Source organism: Ylistrum balloti, unplaced genomic scaffold (genome assembly GCF_031769215.1).
Source record: "Ylistrum balloti isolate Yb309-2 unplaced genomic scaffold, AGI_CSIRO_Ybal_v1 Utg371738, whole genome shotgun sequence".
NCBI lineage: Eukaryota > Metazoa > Mollusca > Bivalvia > Pectinida > Pectinidae > Ylistrum > Ylistrum balloti.
In genome coordinates, this window is record NW_026782873.1 from 97,766 (window position 1) to 124,070 (window position 26,305).

A 26,305-nucleotide genomic window follows, 5' to 3' on the forward strand; every position below is an offset into this window, starting at 1 on the left:
TGTTACAATGTAATGAATTATAGACATCAATTTCACCTAGGGATGTTACAATGTAATGCATTACTGACATACTTTTCACCTGGGGATGTTACAATGTAATGCATTACTGACATACTTTTCACCTGGAGATGTTACAATGTAATGAATTATGGACATCAATTTCACCTAGGGATGTTACAATGTAATGCATTATGGACATCAATTTCACCTGGGGATGTTACAATGTAATGCATTACTGACATACTTTTCACCTGGGGATATTACAATGTAATGCATTACTGACATACTTTTCACCTGGGATGTTACAATGTAATGCATTACTGACATACTTTTCACCTGGAGATGTTACAATGTAATGAATTACTGACATACTTTTCACCTAGGGATGTTACAATGTAATGCATTACTGACATACTTAATTTTCACCTGGAGATGTTACAATGTAATGAATTATAGACATCAATTTCACTTGGGAATGTGACTATTAAGTTATAGTGCTGTAAATTTCATACTATAGGAGGTAGATTGAAACGTCATTATTTCAACACTAATACTTTGTATAATTGTCATCCTTCATGTCCCTCCAAAACATTTCCATGAAATAAATTAACAACAAAATTTTATTTCTTCATTGACAATAATAACAATGTACCCAAGTTCCATACTAATAATGAAACTTTTTCATCATTAATAGAAGAGGCTCCCTTTTAGAAAAGATGTATGTGCAATGTCATCATTACATAGATTCTTCAACTAAGTGTTTAACAGTTGTCAAAGATTATTATATATTAAACTTCACAAGACTTCTATCATATGAAGTATAACTGGACACTGCCTAAAGCTTGAACCTAAAGCTGTAAATGACATGTAACCATTCACAATATTTTTAGAATTATACCATACATCAGCACCTGAGATAATGTCATGATCAAATTATCATACTTAACGTTATACTAAACAAAATGTTACAAAGTCCGAGTTCCATTAAGTGGAGAATCATTGACAGGCTTTAATCACAAGTCTATCAGGCTTATTAGTTAAATGTTTGCTCCTCACAGCCGAAATCACTTCACAAAGTAGGATTAAGGAAATTGGTCCTCACTACCATGATCAATACAAATGGAACACATGATGTAACCATAGTATTGTTAAATATAGACACAGTGATTTTTTATTATAAAACACACACTTATACCATGCCAGTCTAGTAAACAAAATTGATGATAACTGACTTATGTAAACAATCATATTCCCCAAAATGTAAACGTTCTATTTGTTTTTGACATTCTCAGTTCTTTCCCTAGGTTTTACAACCAATCTAGTCCAAGACAATTACAAATGAAAAATTCATGTCATACTCATAATTAATATGATAGTCACCTTGTAGTTGTGTAAAGGTTACTATGATGCAGAAATGTTAACGCGATTCATTAGATGCTGTTTTCAGCTGTCTCTGGGATTTAGATGTAGGGCGGTTACCTCCCCACTATTATACAACAGAAATGAACAGGAGATTGCAGTAATACTGTATGTTGTTTCAGATGGCATTCATTCACAATGATTTCAGATCCAAGGCCAGAAAACTACATGTGTATGTACCAGAACTCCAGGTCCTGGCGTTACCAGTCGTCTCATACTGCAGTTCAGGATGACCTTTCTGACCTATAGGAAGAACTTCCTCCTACTGGTGTCCATTTCATGGCGCTGTAACAAAATGTTTTATTTTTCACACTGGTTTTGCTTATTTTCACTCTACAAACATGTGTAAATGTGATTTACAGCATCAAAGGTAGAAATTTATCATAAGATTATTATCAGTCATATTTTGGTTGTAAAAAGCAGCATTGTTATGTAACAAAAGTCAGCTTGACATTAAATGCGAAATGAATATAGTTGATTAAGCTTTACTGCTGGTACCGTAAAGTTGATCATAGAAATTCTCTGAATAGTATTTTAACAGATGTTTTTCCATACAGTATAACTTTCAGTCTTACCTTATGAATCCATTCATACTCTCCATATTTAGAGTCAAATGTGCCTTTTTGTAAAGATCGTAATTTCAGTGTAAATCTTGGTCCTAGTTCCTGCAGTCCAACCTTCTTGGCATTTCTAAATACATATCTGTAAAAGAAAACATCCTTTTTACCTTTTTTATATGGAAAAACTTTTCAATACAAGTTTAAATAGAATACCTTGTCTGTAGGGAGAAATCCAGACAAAACCTATTGTTTCTGATTTTATAAACCAGGTGGAAAAGAAATCAGTCTTTTGTCTAACACTGTGATTCTGATTGATATATATCCTTTCCACGTTTTCACAGTGATCAAGTGTCAATGTGATGAACATTTACAGAAACTTTCACAATTCAACGAGAAAACATTTCCTTTCAACAAACTCACACATTTCAGGCCAACTTTTAACATACCTGGATTTATACTTTTTAAAAAATATTTCTATACAAACCATGTTTGAAAGGAAATCCATTGTCTTATGAAATATATTCTCTCAGGTTTAAAGAAATTTTCAAAGTTCTATGTTTACAAACCTTTTTTTTTTTTGTATAAACCATGTTTGAAAGGAAATCCATTGTCTTATGAAATATATTCTCTCAGGTTTAAAGAAATTTTCAAAGTTCTATGTTTACAAACCTTTTTTTTTTGTATAAACCATGTTTGAAAGGAAATCCATTGTCTTATGAAATATATTCTCTCAGGTTTAAAGAAATTTTCAAAGTTCTATGTTTACAAACCTTTTTTTTTGTATAACCATATTTGAAAGGAAATCCATTGTCTTATGAAATATATTCTCTCAGGTTTAAAGAAATTTTCAAAGTTCTATGTTTACAAACCTTTTTCTTTTGTATAAACTTTCATAGTTGATATTTACCCACTGTTTATTGTTACGTAATATATAAACAATTTACCTGACAGGTAAGGTCTAATGGTAAATGATATTTACCCACTGTTTATTGTTACGTAATATATAAACAATTTACCTGACAGGTAAGGTATAATGGTAAATGATATTTACCCACTGTTTACTGTTACGTAATATATAAACAATTTACCTGACAGGTAAGGTATAATGGTAAATGATATTTACCCACTGTTTACTGTTACGTAATATATAAACAATTTACCTGACAGGTAAGGTCTAATGGTAAATGATATTTACCCACTGTTTACTGTTACGTAATATATAAACAATTTACCTGACAGGTAAGGTCTAATGGTAAATGATATTTACCCACTGTTTACTGTTACGTAATATATAAACAATTTACCTGACAGGTAAGGTCTAATGGTAGTATGAATTGATTACAGTGATGCTAAGTCTCATCAGTGAGAAACCTCAGTGGATTGGATTTTATTTTGATTGACTCTAAACACAGGCATTAATTTCTTGCAGTATATTACTGTGTTTATTTATAGAAATATTGATCTTGACCACTGAATATCCATGCAAACCAAAAACAAGCACTTTCTGTGAAGAAACTAAGATAAAGTCTGTTCATTGTAACAGTGACCTTGACCTTTGATCTATGGACCTGGAAAGCAATCCTACGCAATCTCTTTCCTTGTGGAAACCCTGGATAAGTAGGAGTAAATTTTGTACATCAAAACTGGAAATATAATAATGGATGGAGAGACAGACCATTTTATTATCATAGAGCACCCACCTCTGTAATGTGGAGGTTCAAAATAGTGCAGTCCAGTTTAGCCAGATTATATCAAAAAGTGCAGTCCAGTATAGCCAGGATATATCAAAAAGTGCAGTCCAGTATAGCCAGGATATAGTAAAAAGTGCAGTCCAGTAGAGCCAGGTTATAGTAAAAAGTGCAGTCCAGTAGAGCCAGGTTATAGTAAAAAGTGCAGTCCAGTATAGCAAGGTTATAGAAAAAAGTGCAGTCCAGTATAGCTAGGTTATAGTAAAAGGTGCAGTCCAGTATAGCCAGGTTATAGTAAAAAGTGCAGTCCAGTATAGCTAGGTTATAGTAAAAAGTGCAGTCCAGTATAGCCAGGTTATAGTAAAAAGTACAGTCCAGTAGAGCCAGGTTATATCAACAAGAGATCCCAGAGGGATCTTGGCGCCCACCATTTGAGGATCTGTTTTCAGTTCTTGAAGATTTTTTTTTTTTTGTTTGTTACAGGTGTTGTAAATGTTCATGAACTGGTCTTCATTGAATGTACTCAATGATGGCACAAGATATTTTTATTAAGCACCTATTAGCAAATATCATTTGAAAAAGATCCCAAAGTATTATTAGATAGCAGTCAGTTACAGGTGGATAATGGACAATATGCTTGTGCTGTATTACTGTCGACATCCAAGATGGCTGCCTGTGGGCCACCTTGATTTCAAATCAGTCCAAAAAAGGTACAATGCACAACTAGGGACCAAGGGAAACCAATATCTATGAAATATCAGAAGGATCCATCCTGGACTTCCTCAGATATAGCAGTAACAAGATTTTACTCTCAAAATCCAAGATGGCTGCCTGTCAGCCATCTTGATTTCGGATCAGTCCAAAAAGGTATAATGCACAACTTGGAACCAAAGGGAACCTGCATATGAAATTTGAGAAAGATCCATCCAGTACTTTCCAAGAAATAGCAGTAACAAACTTTTACTTCCAAAATCCAAGATGGCTGCCTGTCGGCCATCTTGAATTCGAATCAGTCCAAAAAAGGTACAATGCACAACTAGGGACCAAGGGGAAACTGCATATGAAATTTGAGGAAGAACCATTCAGTACTTTCTCAGAAATAGCGGTAACAAACTTTTACTTCCAAAATCCAAGATGGCCACCTGTCGGCCATCTTGAATTCGAATCAGTCTAAAAAAGGTACAATGCACAACTAGGGACCAAGGGGAACCTGCATATGAAATTTGAGAAATATCCATCCAGTACTTTCCAAGAAATAGCGGAAACAAACTTTTACATCCAAAATCCAAGATGGCCACCTGTCGGTAACAAGAATTGTTTACGGACGGACGGACGGACGGACGGACGACGGACCATGGACGCAAGGCGATTTGAATAACCCACCATCTATTTGAATAGATGGTGGGCTAAAAAGTGCAGTCCAGTATAGCCAGGTTATATAAAAAAGTACAGTCCAGTATAACCAGGTTATAGTAAAAAGTGCAGTCCAGTATAGCCAGGTTATAGTAAAAAGTGCAGTCCAGTAGAGCCAGGTTATAGTAAAAAGTGCAGTCCAGTAGAGCCAGGTTATAGTAAAAAGTGCAGTCTAGTATAGCCAGGTTATAGTAAAAAGTGCAGTCTAGTATAGCCAGGTTATAGTAAAAAGTGCAGTAATCAGGGAAGAAAATGATTATATTTTACTGCGTATCTAACTATTTTGGACAAAATCTCAACATCAACAGACGAAACACTGATGTGAAAACAAGGACGGACGACCTGACATGTATGCTCAGCATGAGAAAACAACAACCACAAACAGGACACATGTACAGAAAACAACAACCACAAACAAGACACATGTACAGAAAACAACAACCACAAACAGGACACATGTACAGAAAACAACAACCACAAACAGGCACATGTACAGAAAAAACAAAAAACAGGCATATGTACAGAAAACAACAACCACAAACAGGCACATGTACAGAAAACAACAACCACAAACAGGACACATGTATAGAAAACAACAACCACAAACAGGACACATGTACAGAAAACAACAACCACAAACAGGACACATGTACAGAAAACAACAACCACAAACAAGACACATGTACAGAAAACAACAACCACAAACAAGACACATGTACAGAAAACAACAACCACAAACAGGACACATGTATAGAAAACAACAACCACAAACAGGACACATGTACAGAAAACAACAACCACAAACAAGACACATGTACAGAAAACAACAACCACAAACAAGACACATGTACAGAAAACAACAACCACAAACAGGACACATGTACAGAAAACAACAACCACAAACAGGACACATGTATAGAAAACAACAACCACAAACAGGACACATGTACAGAAAACAACAACCACAAACAGGACACATGTATAGAAAACAACAACCACAAACAGGACACATGTACAGAAAACAACAACCACAAACAAGACACATGTACAGAAAACAACAACCACAAACAGGACACATGTACAGAAAACAACAACCACAAACAGGACACATGTACAGAAAACAACAACCACAAACAGGACACATGTACAGAAAACAACCACAAACAGGACACATGTACAGAAAACAACCACAAACAGGACACATGTACAGAAAACAACCACAAACAGGACACATGTACAGAAAACAACAACCACAAACAGGCACATGTACAGAAAACAACAACCACAAACAGGCACATGTACAGAAAAAACAAAAAACAGGCATATGTACAGAAAACAACAACCACAAACAGGACACATGTACAGAAAACAACCACAAACAGGACACATGTACAGAAAACAACAACCACAAACAGGCACATGTACAGAAAACAACAACCACAAACAGGACACATGTACAGAAAACAACCACAAACAGGACACATGTACAGAAAACAACCACAAACAGGACACATGTACAGAAAACAACAACCACAAACAAGACACATGTACAGAAAACAACAACCACAAACAGGACACATGTACAGAAAACAACAACCACAAACAGGACACATGTACAGAAAACAACAACCACAAACAAGACACATGTACAGAATAGGTGAGGTGATATAGTAGGCCTGGTATTAAAGTGACTTCATTTCTGGTATCAGAATACAGGCAGAGTGAATCAGTGATTTTACAACACCAATCTGTAGATTTCTGAAATCTACATAAACTACAACAAACAGGCACATGTACAGAAAACAACAACCACAAACAGGCACATGTACATAAAACAACCACAAACAGGCACATGTACAGAATAGGTGAGGTGATATTGTAGGCCTGGTATTAAAGTGGCTTCATTTCTGGTATCAGAATACAGGCAGAGTGAATCAGTGATTTTACAACACCAACCTGTAGATTTCTGAAATCTACATAAACTACAACAAACAGGCACATGTACAGAAAACAACAACCACAAACAGGACACATGTATAGAAAACAACCACAAACAGGACACATGTACAGAAAACAACCACAAACAGGACACATGTACAGAAAACAACAACCACAAACAGGACACATGTACAGAAAACAACCACAAACAGGACACATGTACAGAAAACAACAACCACAAACAGGACACATGTACAGAAAACAACCACAAACAGGACACATGTACAGAAAACAACAACCACAAACAGGACACATGTACAGAAAACAACAACCACAAACAGGACACATGTACAGAAAACAACAACCACAAACAGGCACATGTACAGAAAACAACCACAAACAGGACACATGTACAGAAAACAACAACCACAAACAGGACACATGTATAGAAAACAACAACCACAAACAGGACACATGTATAGAAAACAACCACAAACAGGACACATGTACAAAAAAAACATAGGTGAGGTGATATAGTAGGCCTGGTATTAAAGTGGCTTCATTTCTGGTATCAGAATACAGGCAGAGTGAATCAGTGATTTTACAACACCAACCTGTAGATTTCTGAAATTTACATAAACTAATGATTTAATTGCCATTTATCTATCAGATTCTATATGAAGACATTAAATCACATCTTCATCCAACAACATGATGGAAAAATTTACTCTCTTTCAAACTGAAGAGACCAAGTGAGATTTCTGAAAATAGTTCCCTCCACAGTAACAATTTTCTTTATGCTTTCACTTTATTGACTTCTGCAAAGTTTTTCTCTGTATGGAGCTTCACAAGTGCATGACATTTAAAAGAATGTATACGAGGTATGTGCCCTATTCAGAAAGGAGATTTGAGGTAACATTACACATGATCAGTCAGGGCCATTGTTTACCCTGGTCAGTTTACTTAAATATTTAGAATGAATACCTCTGATTGTGCAGCTGCAGAAGCATGTTGGCACTTGGAAGTTCCAGAAAACACAATACAACAGTATCAGTGACACTGATTAATTCTCCCAAAAAACTTTATTGGACTCAAAATTTAACCAAAGGGCAATAATTCTGTAATTAAGAAGTTGCAGGCCCTGAGTTTGGTATACTGCACATTCTCTTAGTATGACCAATGTATACACCAAGTTTCAATAACTCCAAAATTATACAAATGAGAGTTATGGTTCTTGTATACTGTACTTCTCCTTATCGAGATTTATCCACTTATAGTTTCATTATCATACCTCTTTTAGGTATTGTGATATGCTCTGGACAAAATTATGAAGGACGGAGGGACGGACGGAGGGACAGAGGGATGGACAGATGAACATATGAATGGATGGATGGACAAAGTGGCAACTACATGCTTTTCCTTCAGACAGTATAAAAATAGTATTGTTGTGTGTTCAACATTGCAGCTTGTATACTGTGTATAGATACAATGTAGTATATACAGACTATATATGACTATTAAGCACACCTCCTCTACAACGTCAGCTTATGTAAAACAAGAAGACAGGACAACAAACTATCGTGATACTAACTTACCTGTGATGTCGGAAGAAAATGAAGTCTCTTTGATTATGAAATGTGATTACTCGGCGGCCACTGAATTGAGGATCATGAGGAAATAAAGAAGCGAACATTCGTCCAACGCTGTGTCCAAGTCGTGTGTTAAAATTGTTTAGAATGACCTCTGGTTTATGTCCGGTCATTTCTCCAACCCTCTGATGAACAAAGTAATAAATATTTTAATTAATATAATTCTAGATAAAAAATAATTATTCTTCAATTCTTCAAACTATGGTACCTACATTAGGTATAATCCAGTAAAAGTATAATGATGGTAACAAAATATCATTTCAAATGCTTTTGTAAACAACAGATATGTGTGAAACTGTGAGATAAACATTTTTTTTTAAATTTTTTTATTTTTGAAAGTTTTCAAATATAATACATATATAAACATATTATCATAAACTTTCGCACAAACTTACATACACTTACATAGTGTTGTGTAGGTGATCACCTAATTATAATCAATGTCTAAACAGGAAACACAACCTACTATAACTAATCAATTATGAAATTTCAACCTTGATGATCGGTTTCAAAATAATAACCAGTGATGTTAGGTTTACTGTTAATATCCGATCATCGATGATGGAATCTCAAAACTGATTCCCTATACTACACTTACATGGACATACACACACAGATGCCCACATACCATTCGCTCATCAGACAAAAAGACAAACCCGACAGACAGAATAGAAAAGGGTAGAAAAAAGGAAAGAGGTAGGAGGGTAGAGAGGAGGAGGTACTGTTTTCTTCATACACACACACATTTTTATATTGTATAATGTATTCTACATGTAAATAAAGAATATTTAAATTATAACAGCAAATCAAGAGTCGTCGGCGGAGTTAGTGTTATGATTAATAATTACAACAAAATAAATATACACGTACAGAGATAATTAGAGCCAGTGAAATAATATTAAGGTTAAGAACTTATAAGTCTAATAAGGGCTTCCATTTTCTCCAACCTTACTCAAATTGCATTTTGATATGATTCTTTGGACTATTATTTATATATTTTTGAACTACAAAATTATCTTTAATTACATTAATGAGAGCGTTTATATTCAAAGAGTTACTAATACATCTAGTTTTATATATATAGTGTTTTATAATAAGAATTTCATTGTCAACTGAGTTACATTGTTGTGAAACTATTCCAAAAAATAATGACTCCTTATTATATGCAAATGGTATTAAAAGTAGATCTAATAAAGTTCCAAATTTCTGAAGAAGAGTTTGCACCTCCCTACATTCCCATAAGCAATGCGTAATTGTCTCTATTTCCATATTACATAAAGTACACATAGGGCTAAGGGTTTATCTTTATTTTATGAAGAAAAGAATTTGTTACTAAGATCTGATGAATAATTCTGACCTGCAACCATATTAATTTAGGATTTTTGGTGACTGTAAAGGGAAGATTATATACTATTGACCACTTCTCAAAATCAAAGTTAAACTGCAAATTCCATTTTTTGGTGCCAGTAGGCATAGTCGCTGGAGTTATGATATGCTTGTAGAAATCTTTCACACCTTTTTTATTCTTGAAGAATATTTCTAATATTTGTGGTATGAAAGGATGCGAAAGTCTTTCTGATTTGAACTCGAGATTTCTTAAATAGCGTTTAATTGCAGCTATTAATCCATGAAATTCTAGAAAGTTAGTGTTAATTCTAAACTTTTGTAAAAACTCTTCAAAAGAAAGAAATGTTAAGTTTTCAGAATTTTTCATCAGATCATTCAATGTCAAGATACCTGCCATAAACCAGTTTGGATAAAAGACAAATTTATTATTAACTTTAATATCATTGTTATACCAAAGGGGTGTTTTGAGAATACAATTTTGTCTATTTAGCGATATATCCTTAGATTTGTTTAGTTTATCCCATGCTTTGAAAACATTTTTCCAGAATTGATTGCGGCATCTTGATCCACATAAATATACATAATCCTTTCCACATTTAAACAACTTATTTAGATCTATTGTTGACTTAAGGATCAGATACCATTTGCCTGATAACATCAATAATTTTCTTATCCAGCCTACTTTTAAAGAATGAATGAAAGAATATAAGTCAATCATATTTAGCCCACCATTATCATTATTTTGAATAATGACATCTGTTTTAATCTTATTGCACTTACCATTCCACAAAAAATCAAATAATAAAGAATTTATTGTAGCAATATATTTTTCTGATTGGTTTGGCAAGGTAATAAATAAATGAGTTGTGAAATCAAAAGAGACTTAATAACATTAATTTTGCCAATTAGAGTCAAGCTCCGTCGCTTCCAAGAAGTAAGAAGTCCTTTAAGTTTTACAATTTTTTTGTCAAAATTTAATCTTGGTATTTAATCCAAATCAACCGAAAAATTGATACCCAGAAAAGTAAATCTATTTTTCCCCCACTGCAGATTCAAATCTGGCCGATATGTTACATCACTGTATTTACAACTCCCTAACCATATAATTTGAGTTTTATTAGTATTAATGTTAAAACCAGAAATCTTTGCATAGTTATCTAACTCTGAGATAGACTCATTAAGCGACCTCTCTGAGCCATCTAATATTAAACCAGTGTCATCTGCATATTGCACATTTAGAATTGGTACATTATCTACATCAATGCCTTTAATAAACTCATTATTTCTAATTCTTGCTGCTAGAACTTCAGCACATAAAATAAAGATATAAGGAGATATTGGGTCACCTTGACGACAACCTCTTTCAATATTAATACGTTTTGAAAGATTCCCACATTGATTAATAGAAGCATATACATTATTATTAAATAATTTTATCCACTTGCATATATCTTCCCCAAAGTTAAAATATTTTAAAACTTTATCTATAAACCCCCATGAAACACTATCAAATGCTCTTTCAAAATCTACTAACATTAACATACCTGGAATATGGAGTTCTTCTACATAATGCATTACATCATACACTGTACGGATATTTTCACCTATATACCTACCTGATAAAAACCCAGTCTGATCTTCATTAATAATTTTGCTCAAAACTGTTTTTATTCTTTGTGTGATAACCCCGGAGGCAATTTTATAGGTAATATTCAAAAGTGTTATTGGCCTCCAATTTTTTAAGAAGTGGCATAGCTTGTCTCCCTTAGGAATACATACGATGACACCATGTCTTTGAGTAACTGAACATTGACCAAAATAAAAACCATAATTTAAAGAGTGTACAACAAAGCTACCAATTTATCCCCAGAAAACTTAAAAAAATTCTGAAGTGAAACCATCTGATCCCGGGCTCTTATTATTTTGCATGCCTTTAAGTACTTTCCCAGCTTCTTCCAAAGTTATCCCACCCTCTAAGCTATCTGATTCTATTTTACTTAACTTTGGCATGTTACAGTTTTCTAGATGTGTTTCTAACTCTATATTATCAGTTTTTCTAAACTTATATAAATTTTCATAAAATAATCTTACTTCTGCCAAAACATCCACTTGATTGGTATTAATACTTCCATTATCATTCTGTATTTTAGGTATGATTTTCGAAGTGAAATTTCTATTTTCTAAATTTAGAAAGTAAGATGTTGGTTTCTCCCCCTCCTGAATCCATTTAGCCCTAGATCTAATTAAACTACCCTTTACTTTTTTCAATCGAATGGTCTCTAAATCCCTTTTTAATCTGTCTAATTCCCCCTGGTCTGGATCTGATTCCGACTCTAATGATTCTATAGAATACTTAAGGTTATCTTCCTGTAGATTAGCTTGCTTTTTCCTAAAAGATGCAAAAGATATAGACTTACCCCTTATTTCCATTAGTAATGTTTCCAAAAATAACTGATCGTTTATCAAAAATTGCAAGTCACTGCTAGGGATATTTTTAACAGACTCAAGATTATACACAGGTAAACAATACTGCAGCTTAACCCCCTCAATGCAAGTTTTAACCATGTCCAGATATTCAGAATCAAATAATAAAGAGTTGTTAAATTTCCAAAGACCCTTCCCTTTTTTAAATTCATTCAAAATCAAAGATATTGTTGGAATAGAATGGTCAGATCTATAACCTGGTTCAATTCTGGACTTATTTATACTAGATAGAAGAGATTCTGAGATAAGAAGAAAGTCTAATCTGGCTTGTTTCACAGGATTTGCTTTTCGCCAAGTATAACGTCTAATATCTGGGTGATGTTCCCTAAAAATGTCAACTAGACTGAAATTTTGAATAATTTCCAGAACTTTATTTCTAGCTGCAGGATTATTTACATGTCTGTAACTGTAATCATAATCTAAATTTGGTTCTAAGACTAGGTTGAAATCCCCACATATAATAATATTATCGTTTCCAAAGTTATCAATAGTATCTACGACTAAATCATAAAAGCCCGGGGTGTCCTGGTTTGGTCCATATAGAGAAATAAGTGTTGTTCTTGACCCATCAATATCTATATCTGTGTGATAAACATGATTACAAAGGCTTTGTATCTCTTTAATCTAACAGTATATTATTCAGGTAAAATCCATAACCAGTTTACCATGAAAACAGGGTCATTTACCATTCTCAGAACTGATCAAGATTCTGATGCAAAATATGGAAATTGTAGACAAACAAATTGAGATATCATCCAAACTAACAATATCTCGATATTTATTGAAGAACCTGTCTCCAGTCTGCTGAGATTGTTTTTGCTTGATCTAAGCTATTACCCATACTACCTGGTAATCCCTTGTGTACTTTCAATATCCAGGTGAAAGGCGAAGGACCTTTTTTGTTCACCACTTATAGTAACAGTGGCCTTGGCTCTGTTTTAGATATATCCAAACAAATAGATACATTGTGCACAAAGGACACTAACCCTACATATCGGATGAATACAACCACACATCGGTCTGTAACATTACTATTCCAAAGGAAATCCTAAGTACATGTATGCTTGGATACCAGTCATATTAACAATACAAGCCTGCAGACACTCTAATAACGTGTGTGAGGACAGGTCCCAACTTTACCTTAATCTCTGGTGCAAGTTTTACGTTGCTCATTTTAAAGTGGGATGTTGGTCCATCAGGTAAATGTGTTAGAACTAATCCATCTATATACTGTTAAGGAAGATCTGACACATCATCTTCAGACCTAGACTAACAGACCATCTGATAGGACCTTTATCATCTTCAGACCTAGACTAACAGACCATCTGATAGGACCTTTATCATCTTCAGACCTAGACTAACAGACCATCTGATAGGACCTTTATCATCTTCAGACCTAGACTAATGGACCATCTGATTGGTCCTTAATGATTAATTCATTCATCTTATGATTTGAAAGCAATTTACGATGGATACTTAGGGTATAAAAGCATACTTAATCATTCAGTTTGTTATTTTAGCTGGTCTACAGGTAATCATTGTTACTAATTTCCAACAATATGTGATCTTTAATTACTGTATTTTCCAGATTATAAGCTGCATCTTTTTTTCTCGTGAGTCAGGCGTGTGACTTACAAACTGTCCATATATCGTCTATAACTGTCATTTGCAATCGTATACAGAATCTCATGGATTTAATTAATCCTACCTTTTAATATAAATCACAGTAACATCTTCTGGACTACTGCAGTTACTTTGAAGCCAAAGTGGAAGTTTACAATAGCCTTTTGCATCCTGGCTTCCATAAGTCGTCAGGTTATAGGTCAAATTATAGGATGACTGCCATGCTTGTTTACGATATAAATAGTTTTGTGTAACTTACAAGAAGAATTAATATGGGACTATAAAATTTTGTCAGCATGCAAGGGCTTTGTTAACAGTACAGACACTGATGGAGGGATTGTTCAGTAAAACGTACACAACGTCTGGCCCTATATCTGTGTGTAGACAATCTGTGGAGGCACCTAAGCCAAACAATTCAATATTTGCCGTTTACGTTTCAGAAAAATTTATCAAAACAATAATGGATTATCTATGTACAATTCATTTGCAATCTTTATTAACTGTTTCACTTAAGACCTTGACAAATCGCCCTTCGTTGTCTATTATATCAGTGAACTTCCATCAACGTAATTGTTACCATTTTGTAAGAAAGGGTGCAGCTTATATTCAAGTGCAGCTAATTTGTAGATGAAATAAAATAATAGGTAAAAAATGGTTCTGCGGCTTATACCCCAGAAAATACAGTAAGATCTAATGTCCATAATTCTTTCTAATTCTTTACTTATCATAACTTATCATACCATACAAGTGATCACTACATTCAAATGACAGTACAGTACCCAACACAACTCCTCAATTAAGTCAATTTGGTTATCACTCCAAAAGATCAGGTATTTGGTATAACATAAGATATAATTCAGCTGTATAATACCAAAAGGATACTGGGTTGTTTATGGTTTTCATTGATCACCATTATATCAGTGAAGTCTTTAGACATAGCTTGTGGGATGATCTTCTTCAGGTCCAATCCTCGACGGTAGTATATCTCTGAGTTAGGAAAACTTTTCTTCAGCTCCTTACAAAATTTGTTTGTTCTCTGAAAAAGATGGGTAACACTGCAACTCAACATGTATATATAATTTTGATGATGGGTACTAAAATACTAACCATAATTTACAGAGTTAAACCACCTGGTATAGAAAGACAACTGGTGGAAATATGTTTATTCATAATCTTTACCAGGACTAGTGGAGATTTGGACCTCTTGTATATAGTAACAACTTAAAAATCCAAACAATCAATCTTACAGAACAAGGTCTATCACTAGTCGTAATGAGTATTTTTGGAGTACTTTCTCGTCTGAAATAGGAGGACATCTCATCTTGGGCTTCGTCCTGCATCACCTGGCAAATGAATTCAAAAGCTTTTTTTAGTGTAAAAAGAAAACTTAAAGAATATTAGAGTGAATAGTTATCAAACAGATTTCAAGACAAAACATAAATGTTAAGTTAGCCCTGTGTGCATGCTTTTCCTGTTGGGTATTATGTTTTAAGACAAGAGGTCAGAGGGCCTTAAAGGGTCACCTGAGTCACAATGTTTCTTTTAACATGTTATAAAAATGTCTTATAATTTTAACTATATTGTACACATAATGCAAATGTAAATTGTATATACATTAACTGCTGTTCCATGTTAAGTATTCTAATTAATTTTGAAATAAAAGAAATTACACTCAAGATTTTAATTTTCCTATAAAATATCTTCCATCCATGGTCAGGTACAGTAGAAGATATTTGAAATTTCAATCAATTTTGACCCACTTTTGTCCCTGCCCACCAGCCCCTGGGGGTCAGTCAAGGTCTATATGTACATCTCATCAAACAGTCAGCTTATATTTTACCCCCTCCTCTGGGGGAAATGCAAGACCCTGGGGTCATAAAATTTACAATTTTGGTAAAGCATCTGAAGGCCTTTCCACTCATGAAGAGTGCTTGATTCTACCATACCTGGAATTTGAGACAAAGATTTTTGAAGTTTCAATCAGTTTGACCCTTTTTGCCCCGCCCCTTGGACCCCTGCAGGTGGGGACCATATAATTTTACAATTTTAGTGCACCTTTAGCTATGGAATGTTTTTTGTAAAATTTCATTGAAATTGGTTCAGGAGTTTTCCAGAAGAAATTGAAAATGTTAAAATTTTATGGGGCACGATGCAAGACAAAAGAGGATCACTATAGATCACCCTGAGACTTTATCCAGTATATGTCAAGAGTATCCAAAGAGAATTTATTAACTTAATCCATCTGTCATCAATCCTATTCTTAAACAGACCTATTGAATCATCTTTAATCTTTGTGAATGGTGTAAAAAGGATGTAAAATAAATACATTATATTATCTATGCTGTAGGGAAGTTAGTGTCGCTGTACCATACAAGAATCATATTTGGTGTTGAAATTGCTAAAAACATTTATTTTCATGCAAAAACTTTGTACACAACTTTAATCAACAGTATTACCTCTTCATCCAGAGAATTCACCATAGTCTCATCATGAATACGCATACTTTCTATTGTCTTAGGAACCTGCTTTGGTGGAGCCTTTGGGTGGAAAAATTATATAGAAATGAAATTAAATCACAAGTTTTAAAATAAGTCACAAAATCATTTGGATATATTCAATTTTGTATCAAATTATTTACAAATAATTTATTGTTCTGCAAAAAAAAAAAGGAAAAAAATTTTTTACCTGGTTTAAAATTATTCCAAATTTTCCATCAGTAGTAACATCATCATAAATCAATATATAAGTTTATTCTTTTATACTGTCTAATATAAAAAAAACCCAGAAGTCTGATCTAATTAACTACCGCCACCTAAAACTTACCTTATCCCCTAAAGCTTCTGCTTCTTTCTTCTTTTTCTTTTTCTCCTTCATCTTTTCCTGATAGAAATCGATAACACCAGTTCATTTAATGTGTTATTATTAACTAATATCAATAACCATCTACAAGATTTACTAGGAGACAGCAGATAATTTTGAAATTGACAGCAATGACAGAAAACTTTCCCTCACTTTTAGTCTATAGAAAACTTAACATATGGATGTCATGCATGACCAATATAAAGAAACAAAGGAAATACCACATTTGGTCAAACAAGTCATATACATAAAAGGGTTTATAAAATAACAACATATCAATAATATTCACACCTGTTCTGTCAGCATTGTCATGCCTATAGTTTCTGTATATTTGCATCTTAAAGAAAAGATTTCACAAATTCTGTTGAAAATTGTTTAATACATGGTAATAAGGATTTGTTTTTTCAGTTTTACTATTTGCATACAACTTAAATAATCAAGGAATCTGACATTTTATATGTGAAACAAAATATAGTTTTAATACTGCATTAGCAGGAACACTATAAGCGTAATTGCTTCCATTACATGTATTCTAGCTTTTTACTATTTCAATGTTATTTCACAATTGAAATGTCTGATTCCTGTGACTTGATTCATAAATAATCATTTAGATTGGTCACGTTTGATTTAACTGTGGTAGCAAGGTCCTATCACAGGGACACATTATAGCTGTATGTTTATGTAGTCTTATATGGTACTTTTAACAGACATGTCTACATGCCCCTGTAGTCATATCTCAAAGGCACATTACTACTGGAACTTTACTGGATATATCAACAAACATATGCTAATTACCTACAAATAGAGATATGCGTTTCAACCCATTATATATATATGTGTGTGTGTTTTAATATGTCCCAGAAATGTAAATGTGGAACACTTCTGTAGCACATGGCTTGGGGTTTTCTAGGTCAGTGAAATTCCTGTGCCTACGGGTCGCGATATTTGTATATTTTAACTCGTCCGCTGAAAGGCCGAATGCCGTAATATTGGATGCAAAACCCGTTAAGTAAATGAACAAATAAACAAACAAACAAAAAATATTCTGAACCCCCCCCCCTTCCACCATAGCCGTTGGTCTATATGTAATTAAGTCATATCGTCAAGTCCTTTTACGTACAAATAGCATGAGAGCAGTCTCAGAACCAGCGACAATACAAGTATGAATAATTATTTAGATCAAAGAAAATCCCTGTATATCTGGTTAACTCATATTATTTGCCATCACCTTTCGTTTTTCGATCTTTAATTTTCTGTATGCCGCATTTCTAAGTTGTTTGTTCTTAATACTCGATATGTTTGGCTTTGGGATCTCTGGAATAGCCATGCTGTCTTCTTTTGACGCCATGTTGAATTTTTAATCGGAAGCTCTTGGAATTTTTCATTTGTTTAAATAAATTCCGAACAGCACGAATGAAGTACGTAAATTATTCTAGTTCGTATTATCATATCCGGTTGTTTACTTCCGCTTATGCAACATCTCAAGAAACGTGGTCGATCTGTCAGAAGTACTGATATCAAATATGGCTCTTGCGAATGGTGACACAATTGAATCAATCGGCAAAATATTGAACGACAAGTCGAAGCCTTTGAAGGATCGATTCAGAGCTCTTTTTACTCTGAAAAACATCGGAGGAAGTGATGCTATCGATTCGATCGCAGCTTGCTTCGACGACAAGTCTGCATTGTTGAAACATGAGCTGGCTTACTGTTTAGGACAAATGCAGGACTCATACGCCCTGCCAACCCTCACACGTGTCTTACAGGACACGCAACAGGAGGCTATGGTCAGACATGAAGCAGGTACCAGCTGATAACCGAAAAATGTATCGTTATAAACATGTACGAATAGTTTTTTTGATTTCAGAATATTTTATTGTCTTGGTGGTATTGACAATAGGAATTGGGCAACAGGCAGAGCCTATGAAAGCCCTCTCCTTAGAATAGTTCAGGATTTACGAAGTCCCTATATCTATAACGCCACCCACATGTAAAGCCTACAATACAGGTGTTTGTAATTTTGACGGTAAATTGATATGTATGTATATATATAATTAGTGGGATTGTAAAGATGTGTCATAATTTCATGCCAAGTTTTGAGATGATATGTGTATCATCATTTGAACTCTAGTATGTAAACTAAAGAAAAAGTTTGTGGTCGTATTTTGAGTTTAAAAGACTGAATGCTTGATATATGATTTTGTTTGTTGATAGGAGAGGCACTTGGAGCTATAGGTTGTACAGAGTCTACAGAAATTTTACAACAATATGCAAACGATCCAGTCATAGAGGTAGGTATCCATGCGTTCTATGATCAGTTGGTTATTTGATTTTAAATGCACATGTTTACACTTACTTTTAGATGTTGTAGAGTACAGTTCTGAAGTAAGAGTATTGTATTTTCAGTGTGTGCTCAAAATGGCCAAGAAAAGCAGGATATATATATTTGCCCAATTAATGTAACCATTCTTTATCTCAACTAACCAAGGAATATATGCATGTAATAATTTGCTCCTCTGTCTTTTCCCAAGTAAAATATAAAAACCCTGTAGGTAAGGATGAAGACAAGGCATGATGTCGACCCACAGCATGTGTTGACAGGCCCCTGATGTAGAGGTCTTCATGCAGAGCAGGGGCAGGTTTCTCTGGTTTAAAGGTATATTTGAGTTTTCTGTTACAGGTATCAGAAACATGTCAACTATATAATAAAGTTTTCTGTTACAGGTGACACAGGTGTCAGAAGCATGTCAACTATATAATAAAGTTTTCTGTTACAGGTGACACAGGTGTCAGAAACATGTCAACTATATTATGAAGTTTTCTGTTACAGGTGACACAGGTGTCAGAAACATGTCAACTATATAATAAAGTTTTCTGTTACAGGTGACACAGGTGTCAGAAACATGTCAACTATATTATGAAGTTTTCTGTTACAGGTGACACAGGTGTCAGAAACATGTCAACTATATTATGAAGTTTTCTGTTACAGGTGTCAGAAACATGCCAACTTGCACTGGAAAGGTTACAATGGTTGCACAGTGAGAAAAGTAAGGCAGAGAAATTGTCATCAAATCCATATTCATCTGTAGATCCAGCCCCTCCAAGTGTTTCTGAGGATGTCAATTATTTAAGAGAGGTTCTTCTTGACGAATCATTGTCATTGTTCAAAAGATACCGGGCGATGTTTTCTCTCAGAAACAATGGTAGTGATGAGGCAGTCATCGCCCTTGCTGAAGGTAGATCCTGATTCTCAAATGATTTTTAATTTCAGCGAAGACAATGTCTTTTTTGTGTACTAAACACAATGTACAGCTTAGACAGAAATTTAATGATACTACCTACAGTATACAGTTATGAAGAATAGATTATGACCTAGCAAAAACAAATCTACGTAAAAAAAATCAGAAACTTGAACCTATTGAGTAACGTTATTTATGAAAATGTTAAGTCTGATTTAGATGAGAAATATTGGACGTATTTGTAATATTCAATATCTGGAGGGCTAGCACTGCATACCTCAGAAAATATCATATTTTTGGATAGAACTTGGTTGTGATCGAATGTAAAATCTGTAGTTTTTCAATAAAATAGTCACTCTATAGAATAATCAATAATGAAATGGGATTTTGTTTCAGGTTTGAAGTGTAAAAGTGCATTGTTCCGCCATGAGATAGCATATGTGCTCGGTCAAATGCAGAACAAGGTGTGTGTCAAACAACTGTCAGAAAATTTAAAGGATCTCAATGAAAGTTCAATGGTTAGACATGAGTGTGCTGAGGCTTTGGGATCCATTGCTACTGAGGACTGTACACAGATATTAGTGGAATATCTAAAGGATTCAGAGGCAGTGGTCAAGGAGAGCTGTATTGTAGCATTGGACATGAGTGAATACGAAAATAGTGATCAGTTTCAATATGCTGATTCAGTAGCTAAAGTCCAACATGTTGCATCTGTATAAAGTTGATTAATAAATATTTTGAAATCATAGAAGGTTTTAAATGTTTCATTCCTATTCTTTTAATGTTATTTCATCAAAAGTTTGAATTATGCATCATATATAACTGGAGTGATGTCCATCTCTGAGGGTTGTTATCACAAACGCATCTCTACACTGTGTAAAAGAATCATCTCTCACATAATTTGTACCTGCTATATATATAGTCTACTAATTATCCCTCCAGTTAGTTCAGGAGGTATATACATCCACATTGTCTGTCATTGTGTTCTTGAATGCCTCAATAGATTTTGCTTGAAAGGTCAAAGGTCACTGTTTGCTTTTTGAAATGAAAAATTTGTGTACCCCTACAAGGATTTGTTTCATATTGACACTGTGTCCTCACACATTCTAGTTCTACCCAAAATTATATTTAAAAAGTCATTATGTCCTCCATCCTTCCTCATAAGGCCATAAATTATTTCATTTCTAAATATTTAATCAAAATAATAACACAAGACGAACATTCTTATATATAATCTATACATAGCCTAGTGATTGTTACATGTAAGTATGAATCAATTTGATACAAAAGTATTTTATGAAAACAAAAAGTGAAATTAGTATTAAAATGTTCGATATACGCGAGACACCTTGAACTTGGTCCTAATGCTGACAACAAGCTCACTCCGGATCAGAAACAAAAAATGTCCACAGCCTTCAAGTGTCCCTGATCCAAAAAGCGTGCCTTGCATTTGAATTATAGAAAAACTGAGGATTCAGAAACAACAATCCAATTCTACTACACAAGTCATTTAATTAGGATCTAATGCAAAAAAAACATAGGAAACTTAATAACAAACAACTGCCACTGTACCAAAAATATTTACAAAACATCAACATACAAAAACATAGGAAACTTAATAACAAACAACTGCCACTGTACCAAAAATATTTACAAAACATTAAAATACAAAAACATAGGAAACTTAATAACAAACAACTGCCACTGTACCAAAAATATTTACAAAACATCAAAATACAAAAACATAGGAAACTTAATAACAAACAACTGCCACTGTACCAAAAATATTTACAAAACATCAACATACAAAAACATAGGAAACTTAATAACAAACAACTGCCACTGTACCAAAAATATTTACAAAACATCAAAATACAAAAACATAGGAAACTTAATAACAAACAACTGCCACTGTACCAAAAATATTTACAAAACATCAACATACAAAAACATAGGAAACTTAATAACAAACAACTGCCACTGTACCAAAAATATTTACAAAACATCAAAATACAAAAACATAGGAAACTTAATAACAAACAACTGCCACTGTACCAAAAATATTTACAAAACATCAACATACAAAAACATAGGAAACTTAATAACAAACAACTGCCACTGTACCAAAAATATTTACAAAACATCAAAATACAAAAACATAGGAAACTTGGCGAGTGGGAGGGAATACAAAACACGTCCGTATGATTGTGTAACAATCTCCTCGATGACGAGTACAGGAAAAACTCCTACAGGTGTGGCCACACTAAACTTGCGCAGCACTTGAGCACGCACGTAAACCTAACCGCACTTAAGCCCCGCCCCATGATTAAAATATAACTAAATGAAATTTATGTGAAGATTTAAGGTCAAAAGTCACTTATGGCTTGTCTTGAAATTTGTATACAAGCTCTTGAACTCCTATACATCTGTTATTCACATTCTAAATACAGCACCATATTATTGTATGCTACACCATGTAAGATTTTGGAATCCTTGATATTCCAGTGATTACGATCACTTTTGTTCTCTACATCCCAGGAACATGTCACAGAAAAATGAAAGGCACATGTGAAATAATTCGATTGGTTCCAGGGGAAAAACTGTCCAATCACAGACTGATATGCTCCTTTGAAGATTACAAAGGAGCAACGCCCAACATCAAAGCCATTAGAAAATACTGTTATGCAACCTCAAGATTTGTTTTATGTACATCAATGGATCAATCTAGTCTTTCTGTCTTGTCCACAAAGTGTTGCATACAGAACCTTCAAATTTGCCAAGACACGTTCCAGGTGAGGACTGTAAATAGGGTAGTGACAACGACAGCATCATGTCACACTTTCAAAATGAGGACGGGGAACAGGGTAGTGACAATGACAGCACCATGTCACATTCTTAAAATAAGGCCGGGGATCAGAGTGGTGACAACGACAGCACCATGTCATACTCTCAAATGGAGGACGGGGAACAGGGTAGTGACAACGACAGCACCATGTCACATTCTCAAAATGAGGACGGGGATCAGGGTGTTGACAACGACAGCACCATGTCACATTCTCAAAATGAGGACGGTTAATAGGGTGTTGATAACGACAGCACCATGTCATACTCTCCAAATGAAGACGGGGAACAGGGTAGTGACAATGACAGCACCATGTCACACTCTCAAAATGAGGACGGGGAACAGGGTGGTGACAACGACAGCACCATGTCACATTCTCAAAATGAGGACGGGGAATAGGGTGGTCACAAAGACAGCACCATTTTACACTCTCAAAATTAGGACGGGGAACAGGGTAGAGACAACGACAGCACCATGTCACACTCTCAAAAGGAGGGCGGGGAACAGGGTGGTCACAATGACAGCACCATGTCACACTCTCAAAATGAGGACGGGGAACAGGGTGGTGACAACGACAGCACCATGTCACGTTCTCAGAATGAGGACGGGGAACTGGTTGATGAAAACGACAGCACCATGTCACATTCTCAAAAGGAGGGCGGGGAACAGGGTGGTCACAACGACGTCACCATGTCACACTCTCAAAATGAGGACGGTAAATAGGGTGATGACAACGACAGCACCATGTCACACTCTCAAAATGAGGACGGTAAATAGGGTGATGACAACGACAGCACCATGTCACACTCTCAAAAGGAGGACGGGGAACAGGGTGGTCACAACGACAGCACCATGTCACATTCTCAAAATTAGGACGGGGAACAGGGTGGTGACAACGACAGCACCATGTCACACTCTCAAAATGAGGACGGTAAATAGGGTGATGACAACGACAGCACCATGTCACACTCTCAAAAGGAGGACGGGGAACAGGGTGGTCACAACGACAGCACCATGTCACATTCTCAAAATTAGGACGGGGAACAGGGTGGTGACAACGACAGCACCATGTCACATTTTCAAAATGAGGACGGTAAATAGGGTAATGACAACGACAGCACCATGTCACACAAAATGAGGACGGGGAACAGGGTGGTCACAACGACAGCACCATGTCACACAAAATGAGGACGGGGAACAGGGTGGTCACAACGACAGCACCATGTCACACAAAATGAGGACGGGGAACAGGGTGGTCACAACGACAGCACCATGTCACACAAAATGAGGACGGGGAACAGGGTGGTCACAACGACAGCACCATGTCACACAAAATGAGGACGGGGAACAGGGTAGTGACAATGTGTCACTCTCTCTAAATGAGGACGGGGAACAGGGTAGTGACAATGTGTCACTCTCTCTAAATGAGGACGGGGAACAGGGTAGTGACAATGTGTCACTCTCTCTAAATGAGGACGGGGAACAGGGTAGTGACAATGTGTCACTCTCTCTAAATGAGGACGGGGAACAGGGTAGTGACAATGTGTCACTCTCTCTAAATGAGGACGGGGAACAGGGTGGTCACAACGACAGCACCATGTCACACAAAATGAGGACGGGGAACAGGGTGGTCACAACGACAGCACCATGTCACACAAAATGAGGACGGGGAACAGGGTGGTGACAACGACAGCACCATGTCACACAAAATGAGGACGGGGAACAGGGTAGTGACAACGACAGCACCATGTCACACAAAATGAGGACGGGGAACAGGGTGGTCACAACGACAGCACCATGTCACACAAAATGAGGACGGGGAACAGGGTAGTGACAACGACAGCTCCATGTCACACAAAATGAGGAAGGGGGAACAGGGTAGTGACAATGTGTCACTCTCTCTAAATGAGGACGGGGAACAGGGTAGTGACAATGTGTCACTCTCTCTAAATGAGGACGGGGAACAGGGTAGTGACAATGTGTCACTCTCTCTAAATGAGGACGGGGAACAGGGTAGTGACAATGTGTCACTCTCTCTAAATGAGGACGGGGAACAGGGTAGTGACAATGTGTCACTCTCTCTAAAAGTAGATTTTTCTGATTATTTGAGTATATACATGGATTTGATAAAACTTGGTTTGTAGACTTGAATAATTTTGATCGCAGATGAGGAACAATTGGGCCTATTTGGTTAGAATAAACAGAGTTATGGCCCTTTACAGTTTTATTATTATTTGATATTGTAAACACGATAAATTCAGTAGGGTTCAGAATGGAACCGATTTGATCGTAATATACGGAGTTATTGCCCTTTGTAGTTTTACTTTCATTGGACCTTGTGAACATGATAACTTGAGTAAATATGCACATCTATTTTATCAAACTTGTCATGCAGCATTGTATCATAAAAATATCGGATGAGTTCAACAATGGGACCGATTAAATGTAACTCAGCGTTAAGGCTCTTTTCAGTTGATTTGGGTTGCGATTAGTCAAGTGAGAGTCAAAGAGAATAAGACCAAGTTTAGAAGGATGAAATGAGAATATGTAACCATGTTGAACGTGAATCCTACAAGTCTAACCTCATATCATACAATGAACCAATCCCAATGAGATCATGATTTCGACCATAAAACTTTCAAACAGCTTTCATCGCACCGCATATCTCGAACTTTTTCTCGTAAAACTGTCAACAGCTATCAAGGTATCCGTGATACTGAGACAGACTCAGCTGCGACGTGTAAACACCAGAGATTTGTGAAGCAGCAGGTGTCTTTATTTATCTTCGATTGGAAAATTTAGAATATGCCTTTTGAAATCACTACGTCCATCATACAGGTTAGTGAAGACAGTATCGATTTCGTCGAATTAAAGGGTAAATGTTGATGAATGTCTCGTCCTTACAATGCTGCTGGGTATAATACATACATAAACACACAGCTAGTACGTGATGGGCTTGGTCTTGGAAACAAGACGTCAAATATCTTGGGAAATTAAAAGATTGTACACGTTTTTTTGCTAATTGGTCGGAAAAGATCTACTAAGAGATCAGTTAAGAGAGGAATATCTAATGATGCTATCGGCCAAATGTCTGTTGGATGATTTCAATTATTCTGGTAAGAAATACCTTGATATGTACTTTAAATAAACGTGGCCTGTCACTGTTTTTTCACTTTTTAAATTTCAACATTTATTTCGTCCAATTTTGATTTTCCTACGTCGCCCCCCAGATATGATGTCATCA

The 26,305-nt window shown here is 35.4% G+C and overlaps 2 protein-coding genes across 2 annotated transcripts; one reads left to right on the forward strand and one right to left on the reverse strand.

Moving 5' to 3' along the window:
• Positions 1–632: 632 nt before the first annotated feature.
• On the reverse strand, positions 633–18,328 carry LOC132563459 (ribosome production factor 1-like). Its single transcript, XM_060228217.1, has 9 exons — positions 18,209–18,328; positions 16,945–17,001; positions 16,578–16,658; positions 15,369–15,464; positions 15,004–15,157; positions 13,639–13,721; positions 8,614–8,792; positions 1,995–2,121; positions 633–1,704 (listed from the first exon to the last, which is right to left on the reverse strand). Exons 1-9 carry the CDS (start codon positions 18,326–18,328, stop codon positions 1,663–1,665), a joined length of 939 nt encoding a protein of 312 aa, XP_060084200.1. The 3' UTR covers positions 633–1,662.
• A 135-nt stretch (positions 18,329–18,463) lies between these two features.
• LOC132563460 (deoxyhypusine hydroxylase-like) lies at positions 18,464–20,970 on the forward strand. The gene is made up of 4 exons (XM_060228218.1): positions 18,464–18,783; positions 19,195–19,271; positions 19,970–20,216; positions 20,616–20,970. Exons 1-4 carry the CDS (start codon positions 18,504–18,506, stop codon positions 20,936–20,938), a joined length of 927 nt encoding a protein of 308 aa, XP_060084201.1. The 5' UTR covers positions 18,464–18,503; the 3' UTR covers positions 20,939–20,970.
• Positions 20,971–26,305: the final 5,335 nt, after the last annotated feature.

Bases quoted from the DNA above. Each gene is read 5' to 3' on its own strand.
- LOC132563459 (XM_060228217.1), bottom strand. From the start codon at position 18,328: ATGGCGTCAAAAGAAGACAGCATGGCTATTCCAGAGATCCCAAAGCCA. The intron at 15,465-16,577 runs GTAATACTGTTG...TTCATTTGCCAG, and splicing joins TGAATTCTCTGGATGAAGAG to GTGATGCAGGACGAAGCCCA. The intron at 15,158-15,368 runs GTAAGATTGATT...CATCTTTTTCAG, and splicing joins CTAGTGATAGACCTTGTTCT to AGAACAAACAAATTTTGTAA.
- LOC132563460 (XM_060228218.1), top strand. From the start codon at position 18,504: ATGGCTCTTGCGAATGGTGACACAATTGAATCAATCGGCAAAATATTG. The intron at 18,784-19,194 runs GTACCAGCTGAT...GTTTGTTGATAG, and splicing joins TATGGTCAGACATGAAGCAG to GAGAGGCACTTGGAGCTATA. The intron at 19,272-19,969 runs GTAGGTATCCAT...TTTCTGTTACAG, and splicing joins CAAACGATCCAGTCATAGAG to GTGTCAGAAACATGCCAACT.